Source organism: Ranitomeya imitator, chromosome 3 (assembly GCF_032444005.1).
Source record: "Ranitomeya imitator isolate aRanImi1 chromosome 3, aRanImi1.pri, whole genome shotgun sequence".
NCBI lineage: Eukaryota > Metazoa > Chordata > Amphibia > Anura > Dendrobatidae > Ranitomeya > Ranitomeya imitator.
In genome coordinates this window covers 821561637-821580147 of record NC_091284.1, presented here as the reverse complement: position 1 = coordinate 821580147, position 18511 = coordinate 821561637, and the positions used below count along the sequence as shown (strand labels likewise).

At 43.0% G+C, this 18511-nt stretch overlaps 1 protein-coding gene across 2 annotated transcripts in view; it reads right to left on the bottom strand.

The window, feature by feature from the left end:
* Positions 1-1094: 1094 nt before the first annotated feature.
* THAP12 (THAP domain containing 12) overlaps positions 1095-18511 on the bottom strand; it is a 38225-nt gene continuing 20808 nt past the window's right edge. The window contains exon 5 of one of the 2 annotated variants that reach the window (XM_069759385.1): positions 1095-7596. In XM_069759385.1, the coding sequence (XP_069615486.1) occupies positions 5672-7596 (1925 nt within the window). In that variant the 3' untranslated portion in view covers positions 1095-5671. The remainder of the gene's footprint in view (positions 7597-18511) is intronic. The other variant, XM_069759386.1, reaches the window with a different exon arrangement.

The following is an 18511-nucleotide window of genomic DNA, read 5'->3' as shown; positions in this document are numbered from 1 at the left end:
CTGACTGACTAAATACTTTTTTGCCCCACTGTGTGTGTATATATATATATATATATATATTTTTAACACATGGATCCCTTGTATATCCGTATGTCGGTTTTGCAAGCCTGCGATAAAAACACGCAGTACGGATGTCATACGGATTACATACGGAGGATGCCATGCGCAAAAAACGCTGAAACACCCTGCCTACGGAGGAGCTACGGACCACTATTTTCGGGACTTTTCAGCGTATTACGGCCGTAATATACGGACCGTATTTTCATACGCTGAGTGTGAAGCCGGCCTAATAGAGATGAGCGAACCCGAACTGTAAAGTTTGGGGTAAATACCAGATACCTAGTGTCCGGTGTTGAACTATGAACATGGACTTCTCATGGAAGTCCGTTTTACAGTTTTGGATTCCAGTTCAGAAGTTGGTTCCCCATTGATTTTAATGGGTTTGGGTTCAGGGACAAGTTTAGATACAGTCCTTATACTTTGGACTAATGTTTGTTTGGGTACCAGAACCTAAACTTCCATGGGTCTACTCATTCCTATTCAGTTTGTAATAGGATTGACGTAGAGCACCCCATCCGTAGTGTTGACATTGTCTATTGTCTCTAATGGGTCAGACTGCCAAGACCGAGGTTATCTATGATCCGGGCACTAGTTGGAAGAGCCTTGTTGTGTGTTACAGCCGAGCTCAAGCCACGACAATGCATGTACCATATGTTGGGCAGCACGCAAGAAATCCCAATGCTGAATGTCTGAAAATTGCAAACATTTGTCTTCTAAAAGGAAAGGATGGCAAACAAGTATAGTCCATGAAGAAGGCTAAAACAAGTCACCGATAAAGTGAGTCTTCTTAAGGTATAAATCCAGGTTTGTGCGTACAATTATGCGACGGTGGTATTGGCGCCATTGATCAAAGCTCCTTGTTTCTTGAATTATCGGTTAGATGCAGACTATTCCCTTTATCCGTCCTTTCATCACCCTAAAACCTGACAGAATTCTCTCCGACAAGGACAACAGACCCCATTAGTTGTGCATGTTATCCATTAAGTCTTTACCATTTGCCATCGTTATGATTAAACATTTTTTTTTTTTTTTTTACAAATTACTGTCCAATTTGTTACGACTTTGTCTTCTTTTGTTTCCCCCCCCCTGACTTTTCCTTCTGGACTTGGGTTGGAGATGGGAAGGATTGCGGTGACATGAAAAGTACATGAGAATGTAATGAGGAAATGTTTTCTTCATGACATACAGATTGGCCGTCCGCAATCGCAGTTCCTGAGCAGCTGTGGCTGATAAACGCTGTCACAATCTTTCAAGGATGAATTTAAAAGCGGAGAAATTGGAAGGAGAAAAAAAACAGAACATCCAGCAGCCGAAGTGACGGACGATGCAAGGAGTAAGTCGTTCTTGTGCAAGGAAAATGATTTGTGGAATTTGTTTTTGCCCAACTTCTTGCTTTCTAAAAATGAAAAAAAAAAAAAAAAAACACTCAAACTTTTTGAGCAAATTTAGAGGCAAAAAACAGGGGCATACGGTAATTCATGAGCATTAACGAAGAAAAAATGATGACCACCTGCTGGTGTCTAACGTGGAATAGGAACTTTTGGGTCAATGAGGCCCCAGATCAAAGGTTATGACTGCTAATTCTACACCCTGTATAGTTCTCTACTGGATGACTTTTTAGCTTTGCAATTTGCATTTGATTAGCAAACTTTTTCGAGCAGGAATCTGGACACTAAGGATTCCCTGAAGCCACCTGTAGTAACAGCCACACGTTGTGAACAGATTGGTAAATTTGTAGAATTGGTTGGTTCTGAACTAACAAATCCACTCACCAGTAAGGTGATTTTTTATGGAAACTAGTAATATGGCTGAGCCGATACAGCAACGTGTCACGATATTACATGATCTTGTGATGTAGCAGATCAGTTGCAAAACATCCAAACTTTTTTTTTTCTCTTAAATACAGGTTGTCTGCAACCTGTTGGCAATTAGTCCTTTTTTTGCAGCCAAATTGCAGCTCTAAGTTACTCTGGAGCCCTAAATATTTTGTGGACTAACCCACAAAGTGAATCAACTTCCTTAAATTGTGCTTGGTGTCGGTATATAATGGACACAGCTCAAAGAATCGATCATCCCATCGGTTTGGAAATACTCATTGAATCAGTACTCATCGTCCCTTTATATCGGCACAGGTCAATGAATCTGTACTCATCGTCCCTTTATATCGGCACAGGTCAATGAATCTGTACCCATCGTCCCTTTATAATCGGCACAGGTCAATGAATCAGTACTCATCCTCCCTTTATATTCTGCACAGGTCAATGAATCTGTACTCATTGTCCCTTTATAATCGGCACAGGTCAATGAATCAGTACTCCTCCGTTTATAATCAGCACAGGTCAATGAATCAGTACCCATCGTCCCTTTATAATCGGCACAGGTCAATGAATCAGTACTCATCGTCCCTTTATATCGGCACAGGTCAATGAATCTGTACTCATTGTCCCTTTATATCGGCACAGGTCAATGAATCAGTACTCCTCCGTTTATAATCAGCACAGGTCAATGAATCTGTACCCATCGTCCCTTTATATCGGCACAGGTCAATGAATCAGTACTCATCCTCCCTTTATATTCTGCACAGGTCAATGAATCTGTACTCATTGTCCCTTTATAATCGGCACAGGTCAATGAATCAGTACTCCTCCGTTTATAATCAGCACAGGTCAATGAATCTGTACCCATCGTCCCTTTATAATCGGCACAGGTCAATGAATCTGTACTCATTGTCCCTTTATATCGGCACAGGTCAATGAATCAGTACTCCTCCGTTTATAATCAGCACAGGTCAATGAATCTGTACTCATCGTCCCTTTATATCGGCACAGGTCAATGAATCTGTACTCATCGTCCCTTTATATCGGCACAGGTCAATGAATCTGTACTCATCCTCCCTTTATATCGGCACAGGTCAATGAATCTGTACTCATCCTCCCTTTATTTTATATCGGCACAGGTCAATGAATCAGTACTCATCGTCCCTTTATATCGGCACAGGTCAATGAATCAGTACTCCTCCGTTTATAATCGGCACAGGTCAATGAATCTGTACTCATCGTCCCTTTATATCGGCACAGGTCAATGAATCTGTACTCATCCTCCCTTTATATCGGCCCAGTTGGATGAATCAGTACTCATCCTCCCTTTATATATCGGCACAGGTCAATGAATTAGTACTCATCATTCCTTTATATCGGCCCAGTTTGATATAAACCAGAACTCATGGTCATTTATATCGGCACAGCTCATTGAATCTGTACTCCTCATCCCTGTGTATCGCTTCCGCTCAATGAATCTGTACTCATCGTCCCCCAATATCAACACAGTTCAATGAATCTCTAATCTTCATCCCTTTGTAGAAAATGGATCTGATGTTCTCAAGTGCTCCAGTTGAATAGCTAATGTATCCGCGTGGCGGACCATTTTAGAAGGTGGCACGTAATGAATAAAGGTTTGCAATGGAAATTTCTGGGCAACAGGTCAAGAGGAAGCAAAAGTAAGACACACGCATTTACCCGTTATTTCTATTTGCTTTTTAAAGTTGCTTTAGAATCAGACTACGGCATGATCCGTGGAGTGGTAAAGACATCTTCGGACTGAATGAAATGAGAAAAGGCGTGCTCTAACTCTTTTAGATACCACTATAAATCTCTTCTGCCAGAATTAAACATTTGGTGTGGATTACTGCAAATATCCAGATGTTCAGCTATGACAATCTAAAAGGAATTTCCCAAAACCTAAAGGAATCGTAGACCACCTGCAACATCTTCTAGAAGAGACGTTATTCTTCGTAGAGTTGATGAAATGCCATCTGATGAAACCGGTTATGACCAAGACCCGGCTCTGTAATGACGACTTAAGAAAATTATTCTGATCCTGTAAAGGTTATTAAACCAACTATGGAATCAATTTTTTGTACTGTCATCACTACAAAAGCTGCTGCAGGCTGGGATGGGAACATAGAAAAAAAATGCCTACGTTTCTTCTTATCCGATTACCAAAGTGATATAATACTGAGCAAAACGTGCATCTACACAATTATTCCATGGCTTAGAAATAGTTTGTATCTTGCAATTTTCACTAATTTTTCCATCTGCATGCTTTAACTATAATTGTCTTTGAGCTAGTGGGCGTAGACCAGTTGTCATGATGTCTCCCATACATAGACATGAATGATTCCTGCTCTCCTGTCTCTTTGTAACAAATGTGACGAAGCAGCAGAGATTGTTATGTGAAGAACTGAGCAGTGTAGCTGTGAGTCCAGCACTGTGGTGAGATAAAGCACTAAGAAAGCAGCAAACACGGTTTGTGTCCCTCTGCCCCTCCAATCTCCATAGATTTTAATAGGTAGCTGTAACTTGATCTCTAAGTGAGCTGGAATTTCGTCTCGTTTCTGGAATATAGCTGTTTTACAAATGCGGAGTTGAGGAAGCAGGGTGAGAAGTGGCTCAAAGTTACTAGCAGGGACGCTTCTGGTTATAAAAGTTCACCACAGACTGAACGACTGTGTTCCTAACTGTGGTATGATATTGTTGAGGCGCAAAAGTCATACACCAGCCATGCACATTAGACTGAGGTTGGTTTAGCGGACATATATGCTTTCCATTGATCCCACCCACAGTCATGCATGCTTGGCTTGGTGTGCATGAGTGTCAAACAAGGACCAATATGAAATCAAACAGCACGATCCATCATTCCCTCCATATCTGAGCAACATTAGGGGGGGATCCCACATACATCCTATAGAGCATTTACATCTTCCACAATTTAGTTCTAAGGAAATTTAGAGAAGGTCATTGTGGCCAGTCGTAAAGGGAGTCTATTAGCACAGAATGACTGTTCAAACCGAGTACAGGCACGTGGTGCACCCTTGGTGTAGCCGAGCAGTTCAGCACACCTTCCCACCATCTCCGTTCCCCCTTCAATTCTGATTATCTTTGGTTTTGATAGAGCCAGAGAAGGGTGGAGTTTGAAAAAAAAATAAAAAATAGGTGGTAATTCATACTGGAGTGTTTAGCCAAACCCAGGGTGCACCAAGCACCGGTATTTGGGTTGAACATTCATTCTGTGCCAGTCTACCTTTAAATAAGGGATAAAATAGACAATAAAGAAGTCCCTTGTTCAAAGTGGGTGGATAATCGACGTACTGTAAATCGGCACTTGAGAAAATAGTTTAAAAATTACTTTCTGCAAGGAAAACAAGTTTATATTTTTGTTCCGTTAAGTCTTAGAAAAAAAAACCAAAACAACTATTTCAGTATAAAAATACAAACAGTACAATATTTGTACACTTTTCTTTCCCCATCTCTATAGCTTGGCTATTCTGTACTACTCCTGTAATTAATATACAGTGCGGAAATCAAATCTATTAAGTTTTCTTCGCAACGTCTCCAAGTATAAAGATTCTCTGTACATAACTACAATGTTAGGGTCAACTTAGGTCGAAATACTGAATGCCCTTGTCATGGATCATTTTATAAAGTTTTGGTAACAAATTGCATTTTTTTTGGCAGATGGTCAACAGAATTGGAACATAAAATTTTCCAAGTAGGAAAAACTCAAAATTCTTGACGACTAAGTACAAACATATTGGACTTATGTGTAATCGGCATCAAACTTCAACCACAATTTCCGAACTTGGAGATGTGGACTCAAACTTATCGTTATTTTCCACCATTTTCATGTAGATGTCCACCATTACATCCAAATCATGTTTGGAGTCATAGCTTATGTTGACGAAGGCCAGTTGACTTGACCTTTGCTCCACGGGTGTGCTCTCTAAGTAGAACCTCAGACGCTTTCGTCCACTTTCAAATTTCTCATTTTCGACTTTAAAATCGGGTAAAATGCACAAAACCTTAAGAAGGGCGTAAACGTTGGGAAAAAATTTTATGTCTGGGAGATGAAGAGACTCGAAGATGTTAGACGGAAGCTCAACATCTTTGCTTCTGTGTTTCCACTTGACGCGCCAGCAGTGAAGTTCTGCAGAGAGCGTTTCGGGACTGGGAAGGTCATATTTATATAGATCTGTATTATGTTCTTCACTGGTGCTGAATTTTAGCTGGCCCATGACAGATGGAACAAGCGACAAGCATTTGAGGGCCTTCAGGTGCTGTTCAGAAAAGATGTCCTTCAGTCCTTGAATGATGTGTTCGATGGTCGGTATGCTAAGAGTTTCTTTATAGAAGTTTTCTGACGTTAGGTCCGGTTGCAAGTTTGTGTGCTGTATTCTACGGAAACGACTTGGAAGTTGTACCGGGATGTCGATCTCGGCGGCTAAGTTTGTGGCTTCCTCAAACCAAAACTCGTGATAGACTTCGATATTCTCCATGACTTCATTCAAAGCATGTAAAACTGCAGTCAAGCTGTTGGCTGCAGAAAATACATCGGAAATCAGCCCGTGCAAGTTTTTTCCAAAAGCTCGAGTAAACGATAGAGCGTTTTTCAATATGACGATAGTGACGACAAAGTCAAAATCCGTCAAGGCACTGGACAGTTGAAAAGCGCGTGCGATGATTCTCGTATTCCATCTAGAGGAGTTATCGCAGGCTATTCCATCCAAGCAGAGAACAAGAGAATGAAGGAGAGTCACTATAATTTCAAAGGTATCGTGCCTGCTTGTCCACTCTGATCTCAGGATTTCCTTCAGTTCATTACCCTTTTCAATATTGTCCATGAAAAGATTGGTGATGGCATTTTCCAGCTCGTACTGTAAGCTGGGCGTCTTACTAAAAAGTAAATAAATATCTTCCAAAGTCCCCAACACCACCGAAACACCAGCAATAGGTATTGATTTTGCCAACCAAATATTCAAGGCACAAGAAGAACAGAGCGTATATGTTGCTTGGGGACACTTTTGCAATAACCGCGACGCTACAATTTTCATTTTAGAAGAGAATTTACTGGAAGCAATGAACGACTGTCCACGGCAATATTCCAGATTTAGTTTCCATTTTTCTGTGATGGTCGTTAGGAAGCTCATGGCTATGATTTCAGCATCCCCTTCGCAAGAGAGGAACCCAACAAAGTCTTCGTGGAGGTTGTTGGCGTCGTCTATATGCCTGATGAAAACGGGCATGTGCTCTTCTCCAGCCAAGTCAACCGCGTCTTCGACAATAATTGAAAAAAATTGAGAGTTGCGTACATCCCGCATCACCTCCTCTCTTATGCAGCTATCGCAAACTTCCAAGATCTGCTCCTGCTGAAAACGTGAGCAGTATTCCTGATTGACTGCGAGCATCTCAAATCTCTTTCTGAGAACTTCATCCCCAGAATTTATACGATAATCAAGAAGGGCCTGGAAGTTGTCCGGGGAATAAACTCCATCCGGATCTTTAAAACTTCGTCCTTCCAAGGAAACATTTTGCTTTCCCATCAGTAGCACAATCTCAAACAAAGACTTTACGTAGTCCTTGTTATATCTTTCCTCATCGGTCATTGGCGTGCTTTCTTCTGAGTCTTCAATTTCTATTTGGATTTCTACATCATTGTTGTTGCCCTCATGGTTTTCTTGCAAAGGGATGACAGAAGCGTCTACTGAAAGAAAAAGAAAAAAACAACAACTGTTTACTGCACAGAAGATACACAATTTTTCAAGAATGACCTACAGAATTGAGTTTGCTCTCAACAACCAAGTGATCGATGGTGGTGCTGGGTGTCGGAACTCTTCTGATCTTATATTGTTGACTTATCCTGGACAACCAAGACGTCGACAACCAGGGTTGTGGACTCGGTAAGCCAAACTTTCAACTCCACAGCCCTACCTCACCACTGAGCATATACATAAATTGCAGCACAGATTCATCTCAACTAAAAGCCGAGATCCTTAGATCAGGAACAGAACAGACATTTATACGACATTTCAGAACTTTCGCAAATTCTATGAAAACATTTACTGCATTGTGCTACTGTACCCAATTTATTAAATATTTCAGGAGTCAGAGTCGGTCCATTTTATACCGACACCACCAAAACGGACAGACTCCACAGTGATGTGGACAACTCATTTAATGTCATGTAGAGCAAATAAAACTGGTAAAGCTAAAAAGAACAATGGCAAAACTGCATGGACCTGAATTCTAAGTAATGTTTGTGACTTCTTTGTTTGCATCAGACAGAAAACAATTTGACCAAAACTGAATTTAACTGCTCTCTTGGCACCGTCAGAACAATTCTGTATTACATTTCTGTTGTCAGACATCACCTTCCTTGCCCATGCTCTCGTGACACTCAGTCTACACGAACATGCTCTACATATTTATACACGAACGCTGAAAATGGCTTTGGGGGTAACAGAAGTACATTCAGTAAATTGTGCAACATACAAACCAAAATGCCCGAAATTTTTGCATGCCTCTATGAGAAAGTGGGGCAAGAAGAAAGTGACTTTAAACTCCGAAAAGTTCTAAAAAAAAAAAAGTACACCCAACGTCTGACATGCTGTGCGCATCCCGGCGATGTAGCAAATGTCACCTGCAAGTAAAAAACATTCAAAAAGTTGTGGCCAGACGCTCCCATTTATTAAAAAAAAAATAATCTGCTTTTTATATTCCCCATGGAGCATCCAGGTCCCGCACTGGACAGGCTACAGGTCACTTGTTACCAGGTGTTTCCCTTCAAGGCCCAAAATCCACAAATTATAAAGTCTACTTTGTTTTAGTGGTTAAAGGGACTCTGTCACCTGAATTTGGCGGGACTGGTTTTGGGTCATATGGGCGGAGTTTTCGGGTGTTTGATTCACCCTTTCCTTACCCGCTGGCTGCATGCTGGCTGCAATATTGGATTGAAGTTCATTCTCTGTCCTCCATAGTACACGCCTGTGCAAAGCAATCTTGCCTTGTGCAGGCGTGTACTATGGAGGACAGAGAATGAACTTCAATCCAATATTGCAGCCAGCATGCAGCCAGCGGGTAAGGAAAGGGTGAATCAAACACCCGAAAACTCCGCCCATATGACCCAAAACCAGTCCCGCCAAATTCAGGTGACAGGTTCCCTTTAAAGCTGCCGACAATTTTATTTTTTGTCTAGTGTCTTATCACCCCCCATAGAAGTCACAGAAGCTCTGCTCACACTTTTAGAGTCAGAAGCAGGTGTAACGCCTAAAGGGTTTTCATATCGTTTAGATTTAAAAAAACAAACAAATAAAACAAGCAAATAGTTTTGATTAGGAATGAGTGGTAGCAGATTTGGTGCAGATGCATACATAGGGACACTTATTGGGGCAAATCTTGTGGTCGACTACGACCAAGAACAGTGTTCGAAGCGCGTCGGTTTTGTTCTCATTTTCACGTGCTGACTTTTTTTTTCCTTTTTTTAATGTTGTTTTTCCATTAATAAAAGTGTTTTTATTTATACATCTATTTTTTATTTCTCCAAACAGTGCTGGCTTTTTCTTCTCATTTTTTTCTGCATATCCCCCCGGGGTGCCGCGCAGCATCTGTACACCTATGCCTTGATGAGCTGGCTCCTCTCCTGCAGTCATGCTAATACAACCATCGGATGTGTGATCGTAGGGGGGGGGGGAAGGGATCTGATCCCAGGAACGCAATGATCGACAGGTACGAAGTAGAAGTCACCATAGCCTTGTGGTCGTGTCTGGCTCTGTGGCTTAGCGCAGCACCGTTCACTATCCTGCAGTGCTAGATACATCGGCATAGCCCACGCCTGTCGATAAGGCTTTGACTAGACCGTGACGCTCCATCAAGGCCATCGAAGCAAGATCCCGGGGAAAAAAAAAGTAATCATGAATAAATTCCTGAATATCTTTAATAAATTAGTAAATCACATTGGCTTTGTCCGGAGGTAATCACGACCGTACAGCGAGATGACCGCGGTCTTGTTGCTCTGCCAGAAACCTGTCGTAGAGCGTTAGAAGAGCAGATGCTCACACTACAGCGAGCGCCTCCGTAGACAAAACTAAAATTATTGGAAAACTAAGGGAACTTAGGAATTTATTCTTAATGACGTTTTAGATTTTTTTTCATTCATTCTTTATAATGCGGCCACTATCCGCCTCGCACTAGGATTTTGTTGTAAATCAGCTGCGGATTTTAGGCGAATGATACAAATCAGCAGAAAGTACCGTAGATACAGACAGCGACAAATCAGACCACAATTCTGGATCACGTACATAGTTTTTTTTCGTTTGCTTTATTTCGCTCTAAAAAAAAATATAAATAAATAATATTACAATTACAAACTAGTTGAATCTATTCTTAAAGGGGGATGTCCATTTTTCAAAAAGTTCAATGGTACAAAGTTTGGAACTGCTTAAAATAATAAAGTGAGCATTACTTACCTTCTGCCGATCCTACGATGCCGCTCTTCTGATCGCCGCAGGTCTTTGTGGCTACAGCGATGAGGTCACGTCTGCGGCATGTGACCGCTGCAGTCAATCACTGGGCTTTGTGGCCGTGCTGAGGGCGGGGCTTGTTGACATGAGGTCTCTGCTGCAGCCAATCACTGGGCTTTGTGGTCGTGCTGAGGGCGGGGCTTGTTGACATGAGGTCTCTGCTGCAGCCAATCACTGGCATAGAGCAAGAGAGTTGGTAGAAGGGAATTTCATTACTTTTTTATTTTTCAAGCAGTTCAATATTTTTTGAGCGACCGATCTATGAAAATGGAAAAACCCCTTTAACTATTACTGGGGATAATCTACAAGATATTTACATTACACCATCACAGAATAGAAGAGATACCGCGGCATTGGCGACCAATATGCAGTGTGATTGGTTAAAACATGGTAGGGTGCAGCCTTAATAACCGGTAAAATCGATGATCGGACATAGTCTCGTCAGGATAGCACATATACAAAAAACAAAACAAAATGTGAGCGCCCGCGCCCCAATAAGCAGGAGTAACAGCTTCATAGTCACTTTTCTTTAGAGTCTAAGGCAGATACGAAAGCAACCGAGGACCCTTCCCTGTTTTTACAGTGGGTCTCACGTGAATTAGTGTTCTTTAGTACAGTGGAGCTTGAAAGTTTGTGAACCCTTCAGAATATTCCATATTTCTGCATTAATTTGACCTAAAACTACATCAGGATTTTCAAAAAAGTCCTATAAGTAAATAAAGAGAAACAAATGAATTAAAAATATTACACTGCCATAATGATAAAATATCACAAGTCTCAGTAGTAAAAGTATGTGACCCCTTTTACTCTTGGTCTCATGCATCCACAAATCATCGTTCCGGTAGACTTCTCGCTTGTCCAGGGGATCTAGAGCAAAACTGCAGACAGGGAGCAATGTTCTTTCTGGCTTTTTCCTTGCATTGCTGCCATGCTAATCATTGTTGTTCAGTGTCCTCAGTGTTAACGTGAGAGAGACCTTTGGTTGCTTAGAGGTGACCTTGGGTTCCTCTGTAACCTCATCTTGCTACTGGAGTGATCTTTGTCAGTCGACCACTTCTGGGTAGGTTAATAATTTGTACACAATCTGTGGATTGTTGGGAGTCCAAACTCCTTAGAGATGATTCTGTAACCTTTTCCAACCTGATGAGCATCAACAATTCGTTCCGTGATCCTCAGAGATCTTCTTTGTTCATGTCATAAACGTGTGTTGCGTAGATGAAATTTTGATTGATCCCTGCTCTTTACATAAAACAGGCCGCCCACTCACACCTGATTGTTATCCCATTGATTGAAAATCCAAAAGTCTACTTTCATTTATCAGCTAAATCTAAAGGTTCACATACTTTTGCCATGCACAGAAGTGAAATCTTGTCCTTTGTTTTTTTTCTCTTTATCTATTTTTAGCACTCGTGTGAAAATCTGATGTAGCCCTGGGTCAAATTTATGTAGAAATTGCAGAAAATTCAGAAGGGTTCACAAACTTTGAAGAGCCACTGTGTATCTGATTGAGGGTCTCCTTGTGGAGAGCCAGCTGTACAGTCAGTGCAACCTGGGAAAATGAAGCAAATGAGCTGTTCTCCAGGAGAAAGAAAATAATTAACTTGCTAGAGTCACCTACAGGAGGTCATTTTGACAACATCTTTAAAAATTATTTAGAAGGGGCTTTTCTCGTGAAGACCACCACTGTCCTCATGCTCTCATAGGGAATAAGGGAGGCTCACGTATGGCCTTCAGAAACCAAAACAGAGTCCTTTTATAAGCAGTGTCTTGTGTTTTGATGGACGTGGCCCGTCCAGGCATCTTCCATGGTTGCAACGTTCATTGGGAACATGTATGGTCAGAAGCGGCCAAGCCAAACTAAACCAGTGATGATCTTTTGACCACGGACTTCTGGCCATTAGGGTCTGCCGCCTTCTCCTGTACCGGTCATCCGATGCCACGTGAACGAGGTAGGAACAGTAGGTAGCGGTGGACTCGTGTGACAGTCAACTTTAAGGGCAAGTCCATTTTCACCAGATCTTGGTTACGGTAGAATTAAAAAAAAAAACCTCTCAAACTTGCCCTCTGATAATCCAGAAAGTCTAATAATGCAGTAAAATAATTTGGACTTTCACCAGCACTGATGCCGATGATGTCCGACTGTGTGGTGAACATTCAAAAAAAAAAAAAAAACCCATTTCCCGCATTTTCAAGTTCATTAACGTTGCCTTAACACATACACTGTCTGCTGTGGAACTACAAGAGCCAAGTCACCTTCCCAGCAGCTTTATAGAGGGTGCTGAGAATGACCTCCAGCTGTAACTGCTTACAGATCCGACCTATGTAGCGACCATGGATCCCGAGAATTAAGTGGCGCAGCAATGTTGCTTCCGCCTCCAGTTTTCTTCCTTGCCCAGCGGCGCTGCAGTTTAGACGCAAAACCGGCGCTACACTCAAAAGCAGAGCTGCACCCTTCATTCTTATGTTCCCCACCTATCATCCTGGATATAGGTCATCACGTTACAACATGGAAATCCCTCTAACGAAAATCCGTGCATCTTTCTAATAGACTTTGTGTTCCGCACCCTTCCCAGGCGATGAATGAAAACACTAAGTTTACAACTAGAGGCTACAAAATTAAACTAACCCCATGAATCTCACAGCCGAGGGTTTGCTACATTGGAGTTGCCATCTCTGCAATGAAAACCATCTCTTTCTCCTACCCGTTTGTTACAATGTATCAGCGCAGGTAAAATGTGTTAAGTCTGGGGGGTGAAGAAGGATTCCAGCAGATGCCACCGCCGGAGAGCGAGGGGGTGATGGACAGAAGTCGTCTATGTGAAAGAGGTAAGGGTGGGCTCACGGTGGCGGCTCGTCTTGTGCAGAGATGTAGCGCATCAGCCGCGGGCTGACCGTGGGGACGCCTCCTTGGCTACGTTCGATATAACAGAAGATGAGATTGGTCAGCGCCATTCGAAGACTCGCTTGTTGGCTGTCGGGCACCCGAGCCAAGTAAGGTACAAGACACCGAGCAAAGTCCATGTGAGGATCTTCTTCCTCTAGATCCTCTTGGAAATGTTGGGGGTGGATGGTATAATGGGGTCCGGCGGCTTCGGACTCGGTCTTTATGAAGTCTGGGGGTGATGGCGGCTCTTCCTTGATGGACACAACCTGGATTGGGTCATCATCCGTCCTCTCGCCTGTCCTCCTCGCGGCAGGTCGCTGGACGGCCTTCCTAAAAAAAAAACAAAAAAAAACGAGATTTTGGGATGGTTTCTGAACACTTTCCAGGCTGCGAGAAGATCGAGAACTTGGAAGCGAGACTTACTTGTCAACCACCATGATTGGCTGAAGGAACATTAACTCCTTGAAATGGGGGCAGGCAGGTACCTCGGCCCCGGGGGGAGGCAATTCTTGGCCCATCTGCCTGTGGAGCTCCTGTCGGAAATTCTCCTTGAGTAAGTGCCATTGTGTCTGCACCTCCCGCACTGGAAATAAAGCACAGGTTTTGCCCCGTTAAGTCATACAATAAAGTAAAAAAAAAAAAAAAAAAAATATATATATATATATATATATATATATATATATATATATATATATATATATATATATATATATATATATATATATATATATATATATATATATATATATATATACACATATACACATACATACACACACACACAGGTATATTTATTTGCAAAAGCTTTGCTATATCTGAAATGATGCCATGTACTCTAGTCACATCCGGAGCTGCAATTAAGCTTCCGTAAGTATCCTGCTGCTGTATAGGATGGCGTGCACTGGCAATATTGGGCGCTGAATGGTGGGAACGATCGCACTCCTTGGAGGTAGGGGGTCTTGTCGGTGAACGGCTGTTCTGGGACCCCCCCCCCCCCCCCGTAAAGTATATTAGCGCGATACTTGGAGGACATAAATACATTTAAAAAGGGACAGCTTAAGAGATTGCAAGTAGGAACTTGAAGGCAGCTTTAGCTGTGACTGGAGTAGAAGCAGCAGTTGTATTTGCAAAGTTCTGCATCTTAAGATACCTAGTCCCTTTTTTTCTATTATTTTTTTTTTCCTACCCACCTTTCATGGATCGCTGCTGCGGGTTCAGGCTGTCCCAGTCCATAAATATCTCGGAGGAGATCTGGTTCCAGACGGTCCCTCTCCTCGCCAGCTCGCTGTAGGAGTCGTGCCAAGGGTCGTACAGCTCGGGATGCCGACGTACGAGCGCTATCAGGAGCTCAATATCAAGGAATGATTTGGACGCCATGAGGAAACTGTGTTGTAATCCGAATACCACCTCCGTTCCTGTATAGACAGGAAATATTTGCCAGGGCGTCAAAAAAAAAAAAAAAAAAAACGTCCGAAGTGGGGAGGGAGACATCTTTCCATCCCTAGGAGAGGCCATCCATGGACTCCAACCATCATCACTCCCCAAACATGTTTTTGGCAGTGGCCGATACTGCGGCTCAATCCCATACACTTAAGGACCTAAGCTGCAATACCAGACACCGCCACTATCAAAGGGACGGCGCTGTGATCCTCTCAATCAGCAGATCAATGGGACACCACTGGTAAGGATTGCCTAACCTAGGGAGAAACCCTAATTAAATAAATGATGATATTTTCTTAATTATACTTAAGTTTTTAGGTCAACAGTCAACTTAATAACTGTAACAGGTTTCTTAGACTTTTTTTTTTTTGCATTTAAAGGGATGATTTTACCACTAAATTTAGTGGTATTGCTGTATAGATCTTAGTAGACTAATAAAAATGATACTTTTCTTATATTATTCCGATGTGCCAGTGCTGAGAAATCGAGCGTTGAAGTCACATGTGAAGATAGACAGGAAATGAATTAGGGGCGTGGCCATGCATTAGGGGCGTGTCCATACACCCAGCTGACCACACCCCCAGTGCAATTACAGGCTAACTTGGCACGTGGCTCCTCGTCTTGATTTCTCAGCGCTGGAACGACGGATTACTACAAGACAGGTATCATTTTTATTGTTGTACTAGGAGCTATACAGTCAGTGTCAGTTCCAATAATAAAAACCTCCCTTTAATTATAAAGATATATTTTTTTTACTTTATTCAGTAACCTGCCATTGATGAAGGATAGTGGATCGCCCCTTCTAGGTCTATGTATTTGCTTTGTTTTACCCCTATATGAGATTACTATGTTTTTTTTTTTTTAATCAATAATGTAATGTAGCACCCTGTCACTTCTGTCCAGCACAGTATAGAGAGGATGTCCTGCTTTCATTAGTGGTATTTTGGGACTATTAAATGCACAGGGCGATAAGAAACACATAAAAATACATGAAACATTCTGTATATAGGGAGGAAAGCGCTGCTGTTATTAGGAAGGGCAGGTCACTCTGTATATAGGGAGGAAAGCGCTCCTATTATTAGGAAGGGCAGATCACTCTGTATATAGGGAGGAAAGCGCTCCTGTTATTAGGAAGGGCAGATCACTCTGTATATAGGGAGGAAAGCGCTCCTATTATTAGGAAGGGCAGATCGCTCTGTATATAGGGAGGAAAGCGCTCCTATTATTAGGAAGGGCAGATCACTCTGTATATAGGGAGGAAAGCGCTCCTGTTATTAGGAAGGGCAGATCACTCTGTATATAGGGAGGAAAGCGCTCCTATTATTAGGAAGGGCAGATCACTCTGTATATAGGGAGGAAAGCGCTCCTGTTATTAGGAAGGGCAGATCACTCTGTATATAGGGAGGAAAGCGCTCCTGTTATTAGGAAGGGCAGATCGCTCTGTATATAGGGAGGAAAGCGCTCCTATTATTAGGAAGGGCAGATCGCTCTGTATATAGGGAGGAAAGCGCTCCTGTTATTAGGAAGGGCAGGTCACTCTGTATATAGGGAGGAAAGCGCTCCTATTATTAGGAAGGGCAGATCGCTCTGTATATAGGGAGGAAAGCGCTCCTATTATTAGGAAGGGCAGATCGCTCTGTATATAGGGAGGAAAGCGCTCCTGTTATTAGGAAGGGCAGGTCACTCTGTATATAGGGAGGAAAGCGGTCCTATTATTAGGAAGGGCAGATCGCTCTGTATATAGGGAGGAAAGCGCTCCTATTATTAGGAAGGGCAGATCGCTCTGTATATAGGGAGGAAAGCGCTCCTGTTATTAGGAAGGGCAGGTCACTCTGTATATAGGGAGGAAAGCGGTCCTGTTATTAGGAAGGGCAGGTCACTCTGTATATAGGGAGGAAAGCGGTCCTGTTATTAGGAAGGGCAGGTCACTCTGTATATAGGGAGGAAAGCGCCCCTGTTATTAGGAAGGGCAGATCACTCTGTATATAGGGAGGAAAGCGCTCCTGTTATTAGGAAGGGCAGATCACTCTGTATATAGGGAGGAAAGCGCTCCTGTTATTAGGAAGGGCAGATCGCTCTGTATATAGAGAGGAAAGCGCTCCTGTTATTAGGAAGGGCAGATCGCTCTGTATATAGGGAGGAAAGCGCCCCTGTTATTAGGAAGGGCAGATCGCTCTGTATATAGGGAGGAAAGCGCTCCTATTATTAGGAAGGGCAGATCACTCTGTATATAGGGAGGAAAGCGCTCCTGTTATTAGGAAGGGCAGATCGCTCTGTATATAGGGAGGAAAGCGCTCCTGTTATTAGGAAGGGCAGATCGCTCTGTATATAGAGAGGAAAGCGCTCCTGTTATTAGGAAGGGCAGATCGCTCTGTATATAGGGAGGAAAGCGCCCCTGTTATTAGGAAGGGCAGATCGCTCTGTACATAGGGAGGAAAGCGCTCCTGTTATTAGGAAGGGCAGATCGCTCTGTATATAGGGAGGAAAGCGCTCCTATTATTAGGAAGGGCAGATCGCTCTGTATATAGGGAGGAAAGCGCCCCTGTTATTAGGAAGGGCAGATCGCTCTGTATATAGGGAGGAAAGCGCTCCTGTTATTAGGAAGGGCAGATCGCTCTGTACATAGGGAGGAAAGCGCTCCTGTTATTAGGAAGGGCAGATCACTCTGTACATAGGGAGGAAAGCGCCCCTGTTATTACGAAGGGCAGATCACTCTGTACATAGGGAGGAAAGCGCCCCTGTTATTACGAAGGGCAGATCACTCTGTATATAGGGAGGAAAGCGCTCCTGTTATTAGGAAGGGCAGATCACTCTGTATATAGGGAGGAAAGCGCTCCTGTTATTAGGAAGGGCAGGTCACTCTGTATATAGGGAGGAAAGCGGTCCTGTTATTAGGAAGGGCAGATCACTCTGTATATAGGGAGGAAAGCGCTCCTGTTATTAGGAAGGGCAGATCGCTCTGTATATAGAGAGGAAAGCGCTCCTGTTATTAGGAAGGGCAGATCGCTCTGTATATAGGGAGGAAAGCGCTCCTATTATTAGGAAGGGCAGATCGCTCTGTATATAGGGAGGAAAGCGCCCCTGTTATTAGGAAGGGCAGATCGCTCTGTATATAGGGAGGAAAGCGCTCCTGTTATTAGGAAGGGCAGATCGCTCTGTACATAGGGAGGAAAGCGCCCCTGTTATTAGGAAGGGCAGATCACTCTGTACATAGGGAGGAAAGCGCCCCTGTTATTAGGAAGGGCAGATCGCTCTGTACATAGGGAGGAAAGCGCCCCTGTTATTAGGAAGGGCAGATCGCTCTGTACATAGGGAGGAAAGCGCTCCTGTTATTAGGAAGGGCAGATCACTCTGTACATAGGGAGGAAAGCGCTCCTGTTATTAGGAAGGGCAGATCGCTCTGTATATAGGGAGGAAAGCGCTCCTATTATTAGGAAGGGCAGATCGCTCTGTATATAGGGAGGAAAGCGCTCCTGTTATTAGGAAGGGCAGATCGCTCTGTATATAGGGAGGAAAGCGCCCCTGTTATTAGGAAGGGCAGATCGCTCTGTATATAGGGAGGAAAGCGCTCCTGTTATTAGGAAGGGCAGATCGCTCTGTATATAGGGAGGAAAGCGCTCCTGTTATTAGGAAGGGCAGATCGCTCTGTATATAGGGAGGAAAGCGCTCCTGTTATTAGGAAGGGCAGATCGCTCTGTATATAGGGAGGAAAGCGCTCCTGTTATTAGGAAGGGCAGATCGCTCTGTATATAGAGAGGAAAGCGCCCCTGTTATTA